General features: G+C 41.3%; 1 protein-coding gene across 3 annotated transcripts in view; it reads right to left on the bottom strand.

Moving 5' to 3' along the window:
- Positions 1-13720, bottom strand: part of LOC122827416 (collagen alpha-1(XXVIII) chain-like) — a 39540-nt gene that overhangs the window by 4478 nt on the left and 21342 nt on the right. For all 3 annotated transcript variants that reach the window (XM_044110341.1, XM_044110340.1, XM_044110342.1), the window contains 19 exons: positions 13631-13699; positions 10515-10583; positions 9869-9937; positions 9549-9617; positions 9173-9241; positions 8589-8660; positions 8442-8510; positions 7678-7749; positions 7491-7559; positions 6661-6729; positions 6364-6432; positions 5932-6000; positions 4986-5054; positions 2947-3015; positions 2773-2841; positions 2598-2678; positions 2367-2402; positions 2243-2279; positions 1524-2081 (listed from right to left, as the gene is read on the bottom strand). In XM_044110341.1, the coding sequence (XP_043966276.1) occupies positions 1524-2081; positions 2243-2279; positions 2367-2402; positions 2598-2678; positions 2773-2841; positions 2947-3015; positions 4986-5054; positions 5932-6000; positions 6364-6432; positions 6661-6729; positions 7491-7559; positions 7678-7749; positions 8442-8510; positions 8589-8660; positions 9173-9241; positions 9549-9617; positions 9869-9937; positions 10515-10583; positions 13631-13699 (1753 nt within the window). The remainder of the gene's footprint in view (positions 1-1523; positions 2082-2242; positions 2280-2366; positions 2403-2597; positions 2679-2772; positions 2842-2946; positions 3016-4985; positions 5055-5931; positions 6001-6363; positions 6433-6660; positions 6730-7490; positions 7560-7677; positions 7750-8441; positions 8511-8588; positions 8661-9172; positions 9242-9548; positions 9618-9868; positions 9938-10514; positions 10584-13630; positions 13700-13720) is intronic.

Below are 13720 nucleotides of genomic sequence, written 5' to 3'. Positions count from 1 at the left end.
AATTCACTTTTTTTTTTTTTTTAACACATTTAGCTTTAGGATTAACTAGATTACTGTTAATCAAAATCCTTTAAAATACCAAAACCCATATGAGACAGAGATAGCTCTCGACAGTAATAGTAGTTGACATTTTATTTCCACTTCTCTCACTTTGTTTTTGTAAATAAGCATGTCAATGTTAGCAGAAAATGCAGAGAAGTTCCAGGGTTTTTCAATAACATTGCTTACAATCGTTAGTTTGATCACCAACCACAACAGTTGCAACACTATTGCAACTGTTGGTTGCAAAAGTTGGTTAACTTCAGTTCAAATAATATCTGCCCTTGAAAGACTGCAACCCTTGAGCACATTATATACATTATATTTTACATGTTCTATAATGCCTCTAGATATTGTATTTGTGTCTATATCATGTTACTGTATGCTTCTTGTTTGAAATTAAGCTACAAAAAAGAACATCAAGAAACGAGACTGCTGTGTAGACAGTGCTTCCCCTCTTCAAAATAAGAGCATGACTATAAATGTACAACTACTTGAAGATGTTGAACTTTATTCAGTCAACTAAACTAAACTAACTATAGAATGTATCAAGAAAAGCTAATTTAGGGGAAGCTAAGAGTGCTAAATGTTTTCAAAGTTAGCAAAAGAGTTAAGAGATTAGCTTCACTACTAGCGCATTAGCGGAAATGAAAGAAAAAGGATACAAAGCTTTCGGTAATCGTTACCAAAATTCTAAAAGCGTGTCAGGGATTCATACTCGGGCCCCCTTTATTTTAACACCCTATATTAATACATACATTTTTCTGTCAATCGTCATGAGAAATCATGCAATCAGTAAACACCAGTAGTTTAAGCCTGTTTTTGTCCATCCTTTCATTTCATCACCAACATGTTTCCTTTAGACCTCGCAATGAACTCTGAGCTTCTGACACCAAATGGTTTGTTTAGGTGACTTCCACCTCAGGAGGAAGTCACAAATCAGAAACCAAATTAAAATTTATGGGGTAATACGCTGTGCGCTAATATGGAGTGTGACATAGAGATGAGATACAAAAGGAAGACAGCTGCAGAAGCTGCAGTGAGTGCAGTGAGAGCAGTGAGAGCAGAGGCACTGCATGGTGGGAGAAATCTGATGTAGAGCCTGATAACGGTGTGAATGTAGTAAAAACACTAAATGGTTTTGAAAAGCCTGGAAGAGGATTGTAATAGTTTAAGTATCACGCTAGGTAAATGAGGGCTATGGTAGGTCTGGAGGAGTTCCACCACTCAGGTGGAAAATCGGACAGTTCAAATATTAGTTGTAGACTTCACAAGTGTAGTATTAGGGCCACAATAAGAAAATAAAAACTAATTTTGAGAGTAAAGCTATAAATTGACGAGAATAAAATTGAGATTTTATTAGGATAAGATGATGCCTTTTCGTACGACTTTATTCTGTTTTTTAGTTATTGTTTTTTTCTTAGCATGGCTCTAAGACTCCATTAGAAAACTTAAATATTTCTTTGTAAAAGAAGGAAAATCACCTGGCAAAGTGTTGAAGTCATCGATCAGGAACATGTGCTCGCTGTCCGGGTCCGACGCGATCAGGTTGAGCTCTCTCAGGAAGTCGGCCTGCGTTGGATCCGACGTGTTCACAATCCCCAGGGCGAACATCTCGATGTTGGCGGCGTGAGCTTCCCGCACGGCTATATCCAGCTTGACCGGCTCCCGTTTGTCCGTCTGCCCGTCGGTAATCACAATGGCCACCTTGCTGACGCCGAGGCGGGAGCTATAGAAGGCCTCCTGTGTGGCTTTCCGGATGGCTGTCCCGGTATAGGTGCCCTCGCCCATATACGGGATGTTCCTAATGGCCTCCTTGATGTCCTCTTTGGTGTTGTAGCGGGCCAAGTTGAACACCAATTTCACCTCCAAGCTGTACAATATCAAACCGATCCTCGTGGCGTTGCGGCCTACCGTGACCCGATCCACTAGAGTGGTCACGAAACGCTTGATGATCTCAAAGTTATCGGGCCCCACGCTCTCTGAGCTGTCAATGACAAACACCAACTCCATGGGCCTCTCCTTGCACTTGATCCCACATCCTAGAATGAGATCATGGCTGAAATGTCACTTTGACGAGGTTTAGTAGGTGAAATCTGATCTAACCATCTGCAGATAAAGCCAGACAGAAGCGAAACCCTCTCCCATTACGTTTTCGCTGCTAATGCAATATGTACAAGCGGAAGATCAGAAGATACGTTACCACAGATCTCTTTGATCATTCGAATGATGTCCTCTCTCTGAAATTAATACATTGTCAGAACATGAGCTCATAAGTGGCCATGGTAAATACCTGATGAGAAACAATAGGAAGGAGTGGGACTCACAGTGAGGCCTGCTTCCCCTTTTATGCCCGGAAGTCCCTAAGATAAGGATGCAATGAGCTCAATCAGGAAGAAAACTGGCAAAGTGCTGAGAGCCGCAAGGTTAATCTACCAGATAAACACTGTCTTAAATAGGAGGAAGCCTTGGTTCTACAGCACAACCAGAACACAATCAAGTGTTCAAACACATTTTTTCAGGCTCAATGTAATTGCAAAAATTAAAACATCTCTCACAGGTTGCCCCGGGATTCCCGAATCTCCCATTTCTCCCTTGAATCCTTTAAGCCCCCTCTCTCCAGACGAGCCCCGGTCACCCTGACGCATAAATCAAAACACAACAGTTGCAATGAGCCTTTACAGGTGACCCCAGATTATCACGCGAAAGGTTTAGGTCAACATATTGACTGACTTTGGCTCCTGGAAAGCCCTCTCCAGGTACACCTCTGGGTCCGGTCACACCCTGGGCCCCCTGTTCGCCCTGAAGCACAAACAATGTTCAAATAGTAAGTCAGAAGGCCATATTTAACCCCTAGATGAAAAACATAAAAATATCTCTTAGAGTCAATTCATAATGACAGCCTACCTTGGGGCCTTGAAGTCCTAGCCCCTGTGGCCCTGTTGGGCCAGGTGGACCTGGTCGCCCGGGGTTACCCTGCAAAAACATCACATTCTGCCACTACTGCCGTACCATATCACTAAAATAGTCTGTGAATATATAACTTTATTGGTACAGAAACACTTTAGAAAGTCTGCATCAAAGAAGACAAAGACGATTATTTGAATAAAATAAAAACAGTTTCGGTTGATTTCCTGTTCTCAATCCCAAAATCGTCTTTAGAAAATGTGAAGATGGATGGGATTTCAGGGGATAAGAGGGTTGCTGGCTGCCCTTATGTGAAGAAGTAATAGCCTAAATATAATAACTGGTAGTGACATCCCAGGTGGCAAAAACAATAGCAAGCAACGAGTCTTCTATGTCAATGTGGAGATATTTTGGTCTTTGCATAATCCAAGATAACCCGTCTTTTTAAAACCATGACGTTTTAACCATGTGGAAGTGAAAGTGTTGGTGTGCATTGGGACGATGGTGGTGACCGTGGTAGGAGTTTGTTCTGCAACTGGCTGTGTCCACCAGTGTTGTTGTGTCCTTGGGCAAGACACTTCCCTCACCTTGCTTGCTGGTGGTGGTCAGAGGACCCGGTTGCATTGGTGCATGGCGGCTTCGCCTCTGTCCGACTGACCAAGACCAGCTGTGGTTATTAACCAGTAGCTTCCCACCACCAGCGTGTGAATGTGTGTGTGAACAGGAGAACGGCTGCATGTAGAGTGAGGCGTACAGGCCATTGTCCAGCTGCATAACCCAAATGTGTTTGAGCTTATGGTTCTTGACAGCAGCCATTCTCCTGCAGGACTTTCTGGTAGAGCAGAATTCATGGTTCCATCACTTACAGGAAGTCGCTCAAGTCATGAAGTAGCAAAGCTACGGTGGCCCAAATACAAATACCAAAGCTGCAACACAGAAACACATTTCTGTGGTGGCGTTTGTATTCCCTTTGTGGATTTACTATTTGTGTTGTACATGAGACATCTGGGCCACCATACAAAGCAACCCCAGACTATTACAATATGCAACTAAAATACCACCACCTTGTTTGACTATTAGCTTGATGTCCTCTTTCTCAAATACTTTATTAGTGTTCTGTCACAGGAGACACACCTTTCAAAGAAATCTACTTCTATCTCGTCAGTCCAGGGGAACTCCAAGGAAATTTCAGCATTAGGGTCTGAATCTTAGATAAAGCTATTAAAGTTAGCTTAAAATAAAAATCCATCTTTCCCAGCATGACTCGTGTCTAACGTCATTTAGTCAGCGTGAACCAGGCCTGACATCTGTCATTGCGATGTGCTTCCACACTTTGTTCTGCCTTTGGTAACTTTATCCGAGTCCCTAATTAAATCTTGCCCACTGCAAATGAGTGTGGAAGCGCTCCGGCCTGCGGAGGCACCGGTCTGAAGCCCACGGGGGACAACGTTGGGATCTGTGAGGACAGACGGGGTGTTGTTCAATCAATGCCTGTTAGGACAAGTGTGTCTCATCACACATGTGTCTGTAGAGATTCACACCCTGCTCTCATGGTGACGGTTTCACGTTTTTCCAATTTGAAGGTTTTATAACCTAAGCAGAGGATGATTGTGGGGAAAAGAAGGAAATGATGGGAGGTTTTCCAAATGTTAAAATCTGGAAAGTGTGGCACGTCTCTCCTGGTTTGTGGAACCACGTTTTGCTGGACTTACAGCTTACATTTCAAATTTTTGCAACAAAAAGAGGAAACAGAACTGCCAAATAAAAGCCTCACACCTGCCTTTTCCACTTTGTATTTGAAATGTAAACCACTGTACAATTTAACTTCACATTTATGTTATTTCTTTTTTGTTGGCCAATCAGATATTTTGAGGTTCATGGTTGAAATTGGGAGAATGTCAAACCCTAAAATCCTTCTTTCAAGTCATGGTTGCGGGACTTAAGTTCAAACTTTGAAATTTCGAAGGTTAGGAGAAAGCTAAAAATGGAAACCCAACACTTGGATGAAAACAAAGATTTCAAAATGGCTGTGAATCTACCGGAGGTCCCTGGACGCCTTCCCCTGGGGGCCCGGGTAAACCTGGCGGCCCTCGGAATCCAACGTCCCCCTGAAAAAGTTATGAAACACACAAGATGCTCAGCAGGAACACTGAAACTGAAAATGCAAGTACAGAGCAAAAAACGTTTAATCTGTTTATCAACTGTAATACAGTTTTACCAACATTTTGTGACTGAAACATTGCAGTATTATGCGTGTTGTGCCATTTTATTTAGGGAGATTTTTGGCATTGCAGAGCCTGCATGAACATGCTCATAAAGCACATCTTGAAAAACGACAGAACAAAGAGCAAAAGCAGGGAGTCTAAAATTGTACATTCGTATGTTTAATCTGAATTTTTTTGGAATGAACCAGAGTTCATCTTCATTCTTTCACTCTAAATTAGCTCAATTTAGATGTTTTTAAATCAAAAAAATCCTTATGAAAGTAGGAATTTTATTCACATTCACTAAAAACTGGAGACGCAGCGCGACATTGGCTGGTCACCATACTTGCCCTGGACAGAAACTCAAAGGTCCAATGTTTTTCTGATCAGGGAACGCACCATCACAGGACTTTTAAAACAGACTGCAGCATTTAGGCGAGTGCTGGTTTTTTTGGTCCTTCCTTACTTCCTGTTTTAGTCGTTACATTTACAACTTTGAGTACAAAAGAAATCCCTCTGCCACAGAAAGAAATGCATTAATTTGGAGACACTTGGAGGACCAAACATTTAGATATTTGGAAACCAACCAGACAGTTCTTAAAGAGAAAATGGAATTGGCAAACCAGAGACAGGAAACTGGCCACAATAAAGATTTCCTGGCGGAACCCTCAGTTTTAATGGCTCCAAAAGTGTACTCTCTGCCTTAAATGGGAATTTTTGGGGGGTCTAGGAGTCATAAAGGAAGGTTCTTGGTTTCCCTCAGATTCTGACAGATTCTCACCTTGGGTCCTGGGATGCCCATGCCCTCTGGTCCAGGTTCTCCAGGAAGCCCCGGCAGACCAGGAGGCCCCTAAACAATCAGTCAACAGAATGTTAACCAGCTTTTCTATCCCATACTCATATGAATCTAGATTTCTACAAAACACTCAGTAAAATATTATATCTCATCTACTATCTATGTATTTGAGGAATGGGGGGGATTTTTATTTTTTTTTTCTAGAAGAGGATTTGCCTGACTATAAATCTCTCCTCTCTGTCTCTGTTCTGAGTGTTAGCTGCAGATTGTAGGGGACATCTTCTGAAACTTTTAGGTAATAAACGTCTAACAGATGGATGGACAGCTGGATCTGATGAACATAAAGTGGGAAACACGAGGGAGGCCATATAAAACTGGGTTTAATGTGTGATGAATGGTTTGATTTGGTTTGTTCACCATGGGGCCTGGGTAGCCGTCTCCTTTGGGGCCAAACGGACCTGCGGGTCCCGGGTCGCCTCGATCGCCCTAAAACAGAACAAGAACTTCAACATTTTCAGACAAAGGATAAGATTGAATGCACCAGTTTACAACAAAATGTTAAAAATCTTCCAGTTCTACAATGCTAGCTCATAAAGTGATTTTCCAAATAAGTGCTATTGAGTCATGACGTATTTGTTTATCCAAGCCTATAGTTTTTTGGGGGTTTTTAATCATTATTTCAATTTTAAGCACCAAAAATAACTAATTTATTACCTTTGGGCCAGGCAGTCCAAAGCCAGTCTCGCCGATTGGACCAGGAGCTCCACCTGGTCCAGGATCGCCCTACAACGTTTTAAGACGTGGACTTTTCAAGATTAAGTTGGCAAAGATACACACACTACACATACTTAGCTGTTTTAACAAGGTCCAAATTTTTTGTCTCTCGTTATTGTAAAAGAATTGTTAAAATGGTTTATTTTCTGTTGTTTTGTTTTTCTTTTAAATACAGAATAATTTGGAAAGTCAGACATGTGTAAAAGAGGTGGAGTGGTGTTACATAAGCTTCATTTTCCGCCTACCTCCTTTTCAAACAAATAGTCATCAAATATGTATCGTGGTACTTGAATTGTGAATTTGTTTGAAATAAATCAAGGAAATTAAAGTTGTGATGAGAAAGGAAAAATGTAAATGTTCCTAACAATAATTAATTAGATTACTGCATATAGAGTTATTACAATATTATATTAGAAGTTTCTGGAATGTTTATGCTTATGTCTATGTATGAGAAGTTTCTTTTTTTTTTTTATTAATCTCTACAACTCAGAATATCCATTGGTGATTGGGTGTCCACAGTCCTAAAGCTTCACTGGCTCCCCCTTGTGGCCACTCTGGAGTTTTTCAAGTGAACTGGAATGAAAACACTCAAGAAACCTAGGGTAAAAGTCTTAAAATGAATCAAACTAAACCAAATTAAATGACGTCTTTGCGAAACAAGTGATAATTGCTTTCACTGAAAACAAACTGGGATATGATTTTCACCCAAATACAAATTTGAAAAATATGCAAGAATTGCATGTTTGTTTTTTCAAAGTGAAAGCGCCTACCTTGGGTCCGGTGATGAAACGTCCCGGTGGTCCAGCGGAACCGGGCCGTCCCTGTGACCCTGGTTCTCCCTGATTAGAGATTCAGTCAACCGTATCATTAAATCCCAACCTTTAATTAGCATATTGGTCTTTATCATGTCATTGACCATCTACGGTTTTAGCTAATAACGGCTGAAAGGTTTCCTACCTTTGGTCCTGAGGGTCCAGCAATGCCAGGCGGACCTGTCAACCCTCTTATTCCTCTTTGGCCTTGGTCACCCTGAGCAACAATGTCAGGAATATGGTTGCTTATGTGATCATTATAACCCTATACTCATCATTTATTAATGTACATACGGGTCAAGAAATACCAGGGTTTCCCCAAAGGGTATAATAAGCCTGGCGGGCCACCAGGCTTTACTTGCCTTCCCCACCAGGTTGACTGTTTATTTTATTTAAGGTTTTATATGTACCAGTAACAATGGCAACAAAATAGGATTAAGCTAGGTTTGTCCTTGGCCAAATTATGATCCTTGCGCAGGCACCTCAAATTAGTTTTTACTTTTAACATTTGTTCATACAAAAACAAGATGGGTCACTGGTGGACGGCCCTAGCATGTCTACCACCAGGCTCAGCAGGTTTTCTGGTGGAAACCCTCAATACCACTTGCGTACTTTATGCACGAGGCTTCTTTCTTTTAGAAAAAAAGGTTCCAGAGTGGGGAATAAAAAACAAGAAATTGAATGTGAAAATGCTAAAAAGGTACACAATGAATAAAGGGGGAAAAAGATCTTGATTTAATTTAATTTGATCTTGATTTAGATTGCAATAAAAAGCCAAAACATTCATGTCCAATATGTTGCTAGGGACCATGTCCGTTGTGGAATAAGCAAACAATCGTCCACCGACAAGCGCATCAAGAAATGACATCATATTGAAAAATATAAGGAAGAAAACCTTAAACTGTTTACCTTTTCTCCCTGAGTGCCAATCCCAGGCGCGCCTTCTGGACCTCTAAGACCAACGGCTCCTGGTTCACCCTAAAGCCACAAACTGCGACAATCAACAAACTTGTCGTTCACTTCTTATAGAGCTCTACAGGAAATCCATTAAACTACCTTTTGTCCTGGAGCTCCGTCCTCTCCAGGAAGTCCAGGCAAACCTGACAGTCCTGGTGATCCTGGTTCACCCTACAGAAAGGTTTCTGGGTCTTTTAAAGTGTTTGGACTGCTGCAGACATTAACGCCATTTTAAACTTGGGCCACATTCACACCAGACAATGACTAAACTATGAAATGAAATACCATGGTCTTTGAAGACTCAAAAAACAAGAACACTCTCCTGTATTTTGTAAGGCTGCTAAGAGGCAGACGAAATATTGGTGCTTTCGTCTTCACAGTAAGGCTGAAACTGATGGTTGGGGAGCAGAAACCTCCCATGTTTCAATTCAACAGATTGGTAGGAAATATCCAAATCAATTTCTGCTCCCTGTGTTGGTAGCACTGTAGTAGAATGGCCATGAAAGCAGAAAAACAAAACTATTTGGGATTCAGAGTAACTTCACATCAAAATCAAGTTTCCTTTTAGACTCGGAGGAACAGAGAAGCAGATCCAAAAGAACAGAGTGGTCTTGATCCAGTGTGAATGAGACCTTCACTGATTGATTCATGCTGGTTTTTAATTAAAAAGAACAGCAACACACCTTGGCACCGGGCTCACCAGCTCCTCTTTCTCCTGGAGCCCCCACTTCTCCTGGCAGCCCTTGGTCTCCCTGTGTGGGATAAACTTCATGGTTTCAAATGCGTTTGCATTCCCAGAACGCTACCGCTTAGTGCTGAAAACTGGTACAGTCGTCCTCTGCATTATTTACTAAAATGTACTCAATTAACTTAGATTTTAATAAGCTGTTCCTGAAAATTGATTTTAATCTTCTCCTTATTTTAAATCAACTAATGCAGTAAAGAAAAACTGAAAAGTCCACAGCTTCTTTATCTCTTTTACAAGCTTTGCTGGATTAACACATATTCTGTGATGTGACAAGTAAATTCATATTGTGTAAGATTAGAGTCAGGACAAACCTTAGGTCCAGAAAAGCCCTCTCCCGGTGGGCCTCTTATTCCAGGTGGCCCCCGGGGGCCCTCTGTTCCCTGAAAGGAAGATATAAAGAAATTGAAGACGAAGGCGATATGAATTTATTTAAATTTAGGCAAGTTATTTAATACATTCAAATAAATTTGAATGTATTATAAATGTAAAATTTTATTTTAAATTCTAACATTTTATTTATCAAGTACACCTGCAAAAACATCCAGGCTTCACAATCAAATCAAATCTTGGATTTTGATTAACAGCTAAATTCTAGCTGTTCTATAACTAACCACTGAGTTAGCTACAATACCTTTTCTCCTTGGATGCCTAGACCTGGAAGGCCCAGGGGCCCTGGAAACCCTGGAGGGCCAAAATCCCCCTATAAAAATGAAGTTTAAAACAAATTAGACCACATACATGCTCATAGTTGGTCAGTGAATCACCCTTCAGTTTCAGCTACAACCTTTCATTACGTATAACTTTCAGAAAGCACCCAGCTTAACCCTCCACCCCCTAACATCTTCATGCCATATAAATGCTAAAAAATATTTCTTGTGACTTTAGAACCCTGTTTGCAAATCAGTTCAGTACGTCCAACCCATGTCCACATCTGTGAATCGTAAGCTACTCTGATACATATGAGTATCTGCAACACATTGCGACAAATAGAAACCTTACCTTTACACTGGTGTCTGAATGCGCCAGTGGAGCGTTAATGTTCCCACATTCAACAGCCCAAACCATAAAACTGCAGTCCTCCTACACCATTCAAGCTGTAACCTCAATTCACAGCCTGTAGACTGTGACCTCCTATATAACGCCGTGCTCAGTGCATTTATCGGCGGCTCTGACAACTTTTGGCCTCCTTCACAACAAGGCTTTAGCTTTCTCGCGTTCTCGGCTTTTGTGAAGTCTTTTCAGCACGGCGCCTCATTTATGGCCTCTCTGTACTCTACCTTGTCTCCTTTGATTCCTAGGCCCGGCTGTCCTCTGGGCCCCCGTGGCCCCTCTATGCCTCGCTCGCCCTGCGAAGGCGGACAGAGAAGTTATTGCGTTTTGACTTTTTGAGATATTAGATGTGCTCACAGGAATGGCAAAGCAAGACCATATGCCACACATATCAGCAAAAGGGGGAAGAAAAAAAAATAAAGAGTCTTTGATAGTTGCTTTCATAAAAGCTACACTCAGACACATAAAAGCTTACCTTCAGCAACCTCTGTAATGTAATATTCACATAGAGCGAATAGAACTACGTTTTGTACGTGTACGGAGGGCAAGTAAAGGATTTATGATACATTTCTGGTTAAAAGCTTTTGATTAAGGTTTCTGATTCCTGAACCAAAATAGACCATAAATACAACAAAAGGAAACATAGATATTCACAATTTCAATTATCAGTCACCCCAAAGCACCACGCAACATAGCTGAACAGGTCCAGTTCAAACCCACAGGACTTCCGGTCAATACCGTAGGAGTCCAGTTCAATCGAGACGTAATACAGATGAAGGTTCTGTGTATTATTGATTTTAAAGTAGAAAACAAAAAAGGCAATTCTTCTCAATTTACAAAGAGCAGTAAGATTTTTAGAGGTGAACATTAATGTTGTTTTGATTTTGCAATTCAGAAGCACATTATCTTAAAGTGTCCTTAAAGTACCAAATGATGTAAAATAGATTTTTTTTTTTTTTTGCTGTACATCATGTTATGTTATTCCCTCATCAGAAACATATCCAGAGTGAGAGTGTTGCCTTCATTCTTTAATACATGTTTGAGAAATCCTTAATCTCCCTTGGCAACTAGATGTTCAGAGCGCAGGCTGGTTGGACCTAGCTCTGCCTTCGCCTCACAGAGCAGGACTCCCTCATGACTCCCCTTCTCAAATCCTTCAGACTAGCCAGCAGCAATTAGCAAACAACGGTGGAACAGCGCATCTGCTGAGCTTATTATACGAGCCACTTCTCAGTGCAACGCTGGTAAAAACGTAAAGACAGGAGCGATGTTGTGATGACTTCATGACAGCAGCGTTTCAGAAAAAGAAGGAGTTTTTAAAGAGACAGAGCCAAAATTTCAAGGCTTAAGCTTTCTTTTAAGTCTTATTTGATATATATATATAAATAGCATTTTCATAACAACTGAATGTAACATAAATACATGACTGTGCTATAAAATGCTGCTTTGTGCCTGGTAAATACATAATACTGTCCCTTTAAACTGATCAGCAGAAACAGAAGTAGATCCCCGTCGTTGAAGCAGATTTACTGCACAGTTATTGAGGTAAACTGAGAACAAAAAGGTCAAGTTCAGGAGGCTTTCCATAAATCACAGGCTGGTAGTGCAATTCCCAGCTTCCCCCAGGGTGCATACCAAAGTATTCCCCTGGAGTTACCAAAAACTTTTCTATTTGATATAAAAGAACTAAACCAACTTGGACACAAGGTTCCTTCAACGAAGAAGAGTTTGTGAACGATTCACACACAAATTACAGGAAACTAATGGTTTCCATCAAACAGCGCTATCCATCTGAAAGAGAGAACTGAATTTACTTTTAAAAAAGGAGCCTCTGCCGCATTTTCTACCTGGAGGAAATTTTTTACCAAGTCTTCCAAGGTTTTTCCAAAGTCAGGGAACAACAAAACGAAGCCACGACAAGATGTACATTAATTAGCGTGGCAATGCCGCATTTGCATGTAGGCTTCCAGAAGTTTTAATTGATTGTCATAAATCCGCGATCGGATCTCAAAGCAGAAGCGCTAATGATGTGTTAAAAAGAAAAAAAAAAGGGTTATACTGCTGCGAAACTGGAGCTTGTCGGGGCAAGTCATGTGAGGAATGCTGCTGTAGAGGGAACGCCGTCTGTGAGAATACAACCAAAGTGCTGTTGCAAAAAAAAAAAAAAAAAGAGCAAAGAAAGACAGAAAAGAAAAGAGTACCCTTAAGGGTGATCTAGTGGTGGGGAGAAACACCTTCTCTAGGTTTTATGGTGGAAACTGTTACTTTTCAGAGCAACGGCGCCAGATGATGAATTAGATGGCAGTTCGGTGTGAGGGTAAAGGAAGAATTTCACCTGAAGCCTACCTCGTTTTTCAGAGTTGCTTGGTAAATACTGCAGGAGAACAAAACAAAACCAAAAAAAAAAAAAAAAGAAAGGATAAAAAGCAATTACGCGTGTCGTGTCTAGAAGACGTTACGGCAGATTACTGGCGCTGCGTTTGATGTCCGCTTCTGTCACAACGAAGAGCCTCGATGTGACTTAATATTGTTTTACATGAGTCATTTTCTGCTAAATTATTAGTGATCCATGTGCTGTGAGATACTTTGGGGATGGAAGTAAATTGTTAAAAAGATGAGTTGAAAATATGAAACTTAAGTCAAGTTTACCTGTATAGCACATGTTATCAAAAATTTGGAAAAAGTGAATATTTTTCAAAACTTCAAAGAGTTTTACTCAGATTGATCAAAAGCAGCAGTGTTTTTTTTTGTTTTTGTGTGTGTGTGTGCAGTGGAAACACAAAATACCATCATCCCCCCTGATCTTTAAGAAAACAGAAACCTCATGAAGGAAGATGTGTTTCCACATGTGGGAGAAGTTCTGCTTGTGTTCACTGAGGAAACACAGACACTATATCCGACTATAAGTTCCCTCTGACTGAATCACTGGCTGAACCGTGGGGGCGTTCTGGCCTTTTCATTCTCCGTCCCGTTTCTGAATCCTCTCCTCTCCGCGCCGAGACGTTCTCATCTCCTCCTGCTGGGGTCGATTGACAGGCCGCGCCGCGGCGTGAGGTAATGGAAGCCGCGCCGCTGCGCTGTAGGGGGAATTCACTGTCATGTGTTGTCATGTCTCTTATCCATACACGCTGTCAATTTCCTGTCGGATTCTGGAGCCCAGACAGGCGACTTGTTTTTTTGTTTTTTTTCCCCCCGCGAAGGTCAGAGGGCGATGGCAGATGGGTGAAGCGAACATGGATGCATGAAAACGGGTCGAAAGGCTGAAGCTTTTAGCTGGGTTGAGTGCATGAGACTCTCCCAGGAGCTTTAGGCTTGAAAAAGAAAAATATGAACACCCACTCACCTTAGGGCCAGGGATACCTTCTCCTGTCGGTCCTCTCTCTCCTTGGACTCCCTGTGGCCCCTGAGGACCCTGAAAAAAAATTACATAAAC

This window comes from Gambusia affinis, linkage group LG24 (assembly GCF_019740435.1).
Source record: "Gambusia affinis linkage group LG24, SWU_Gaff_1.0, whole genome shotgun sequence".
Classification (NCBI taxonomy): domain Eukaryota; kingdom Metazoa; phylum Chordata; class Actinopteri; order Cyprinodontiformes; family Poeciliidae; genus Gambusia; species Gambusia affinis.
This window is presented reverse-complemented; position numbering and strand designations above follow the sequence as displayed.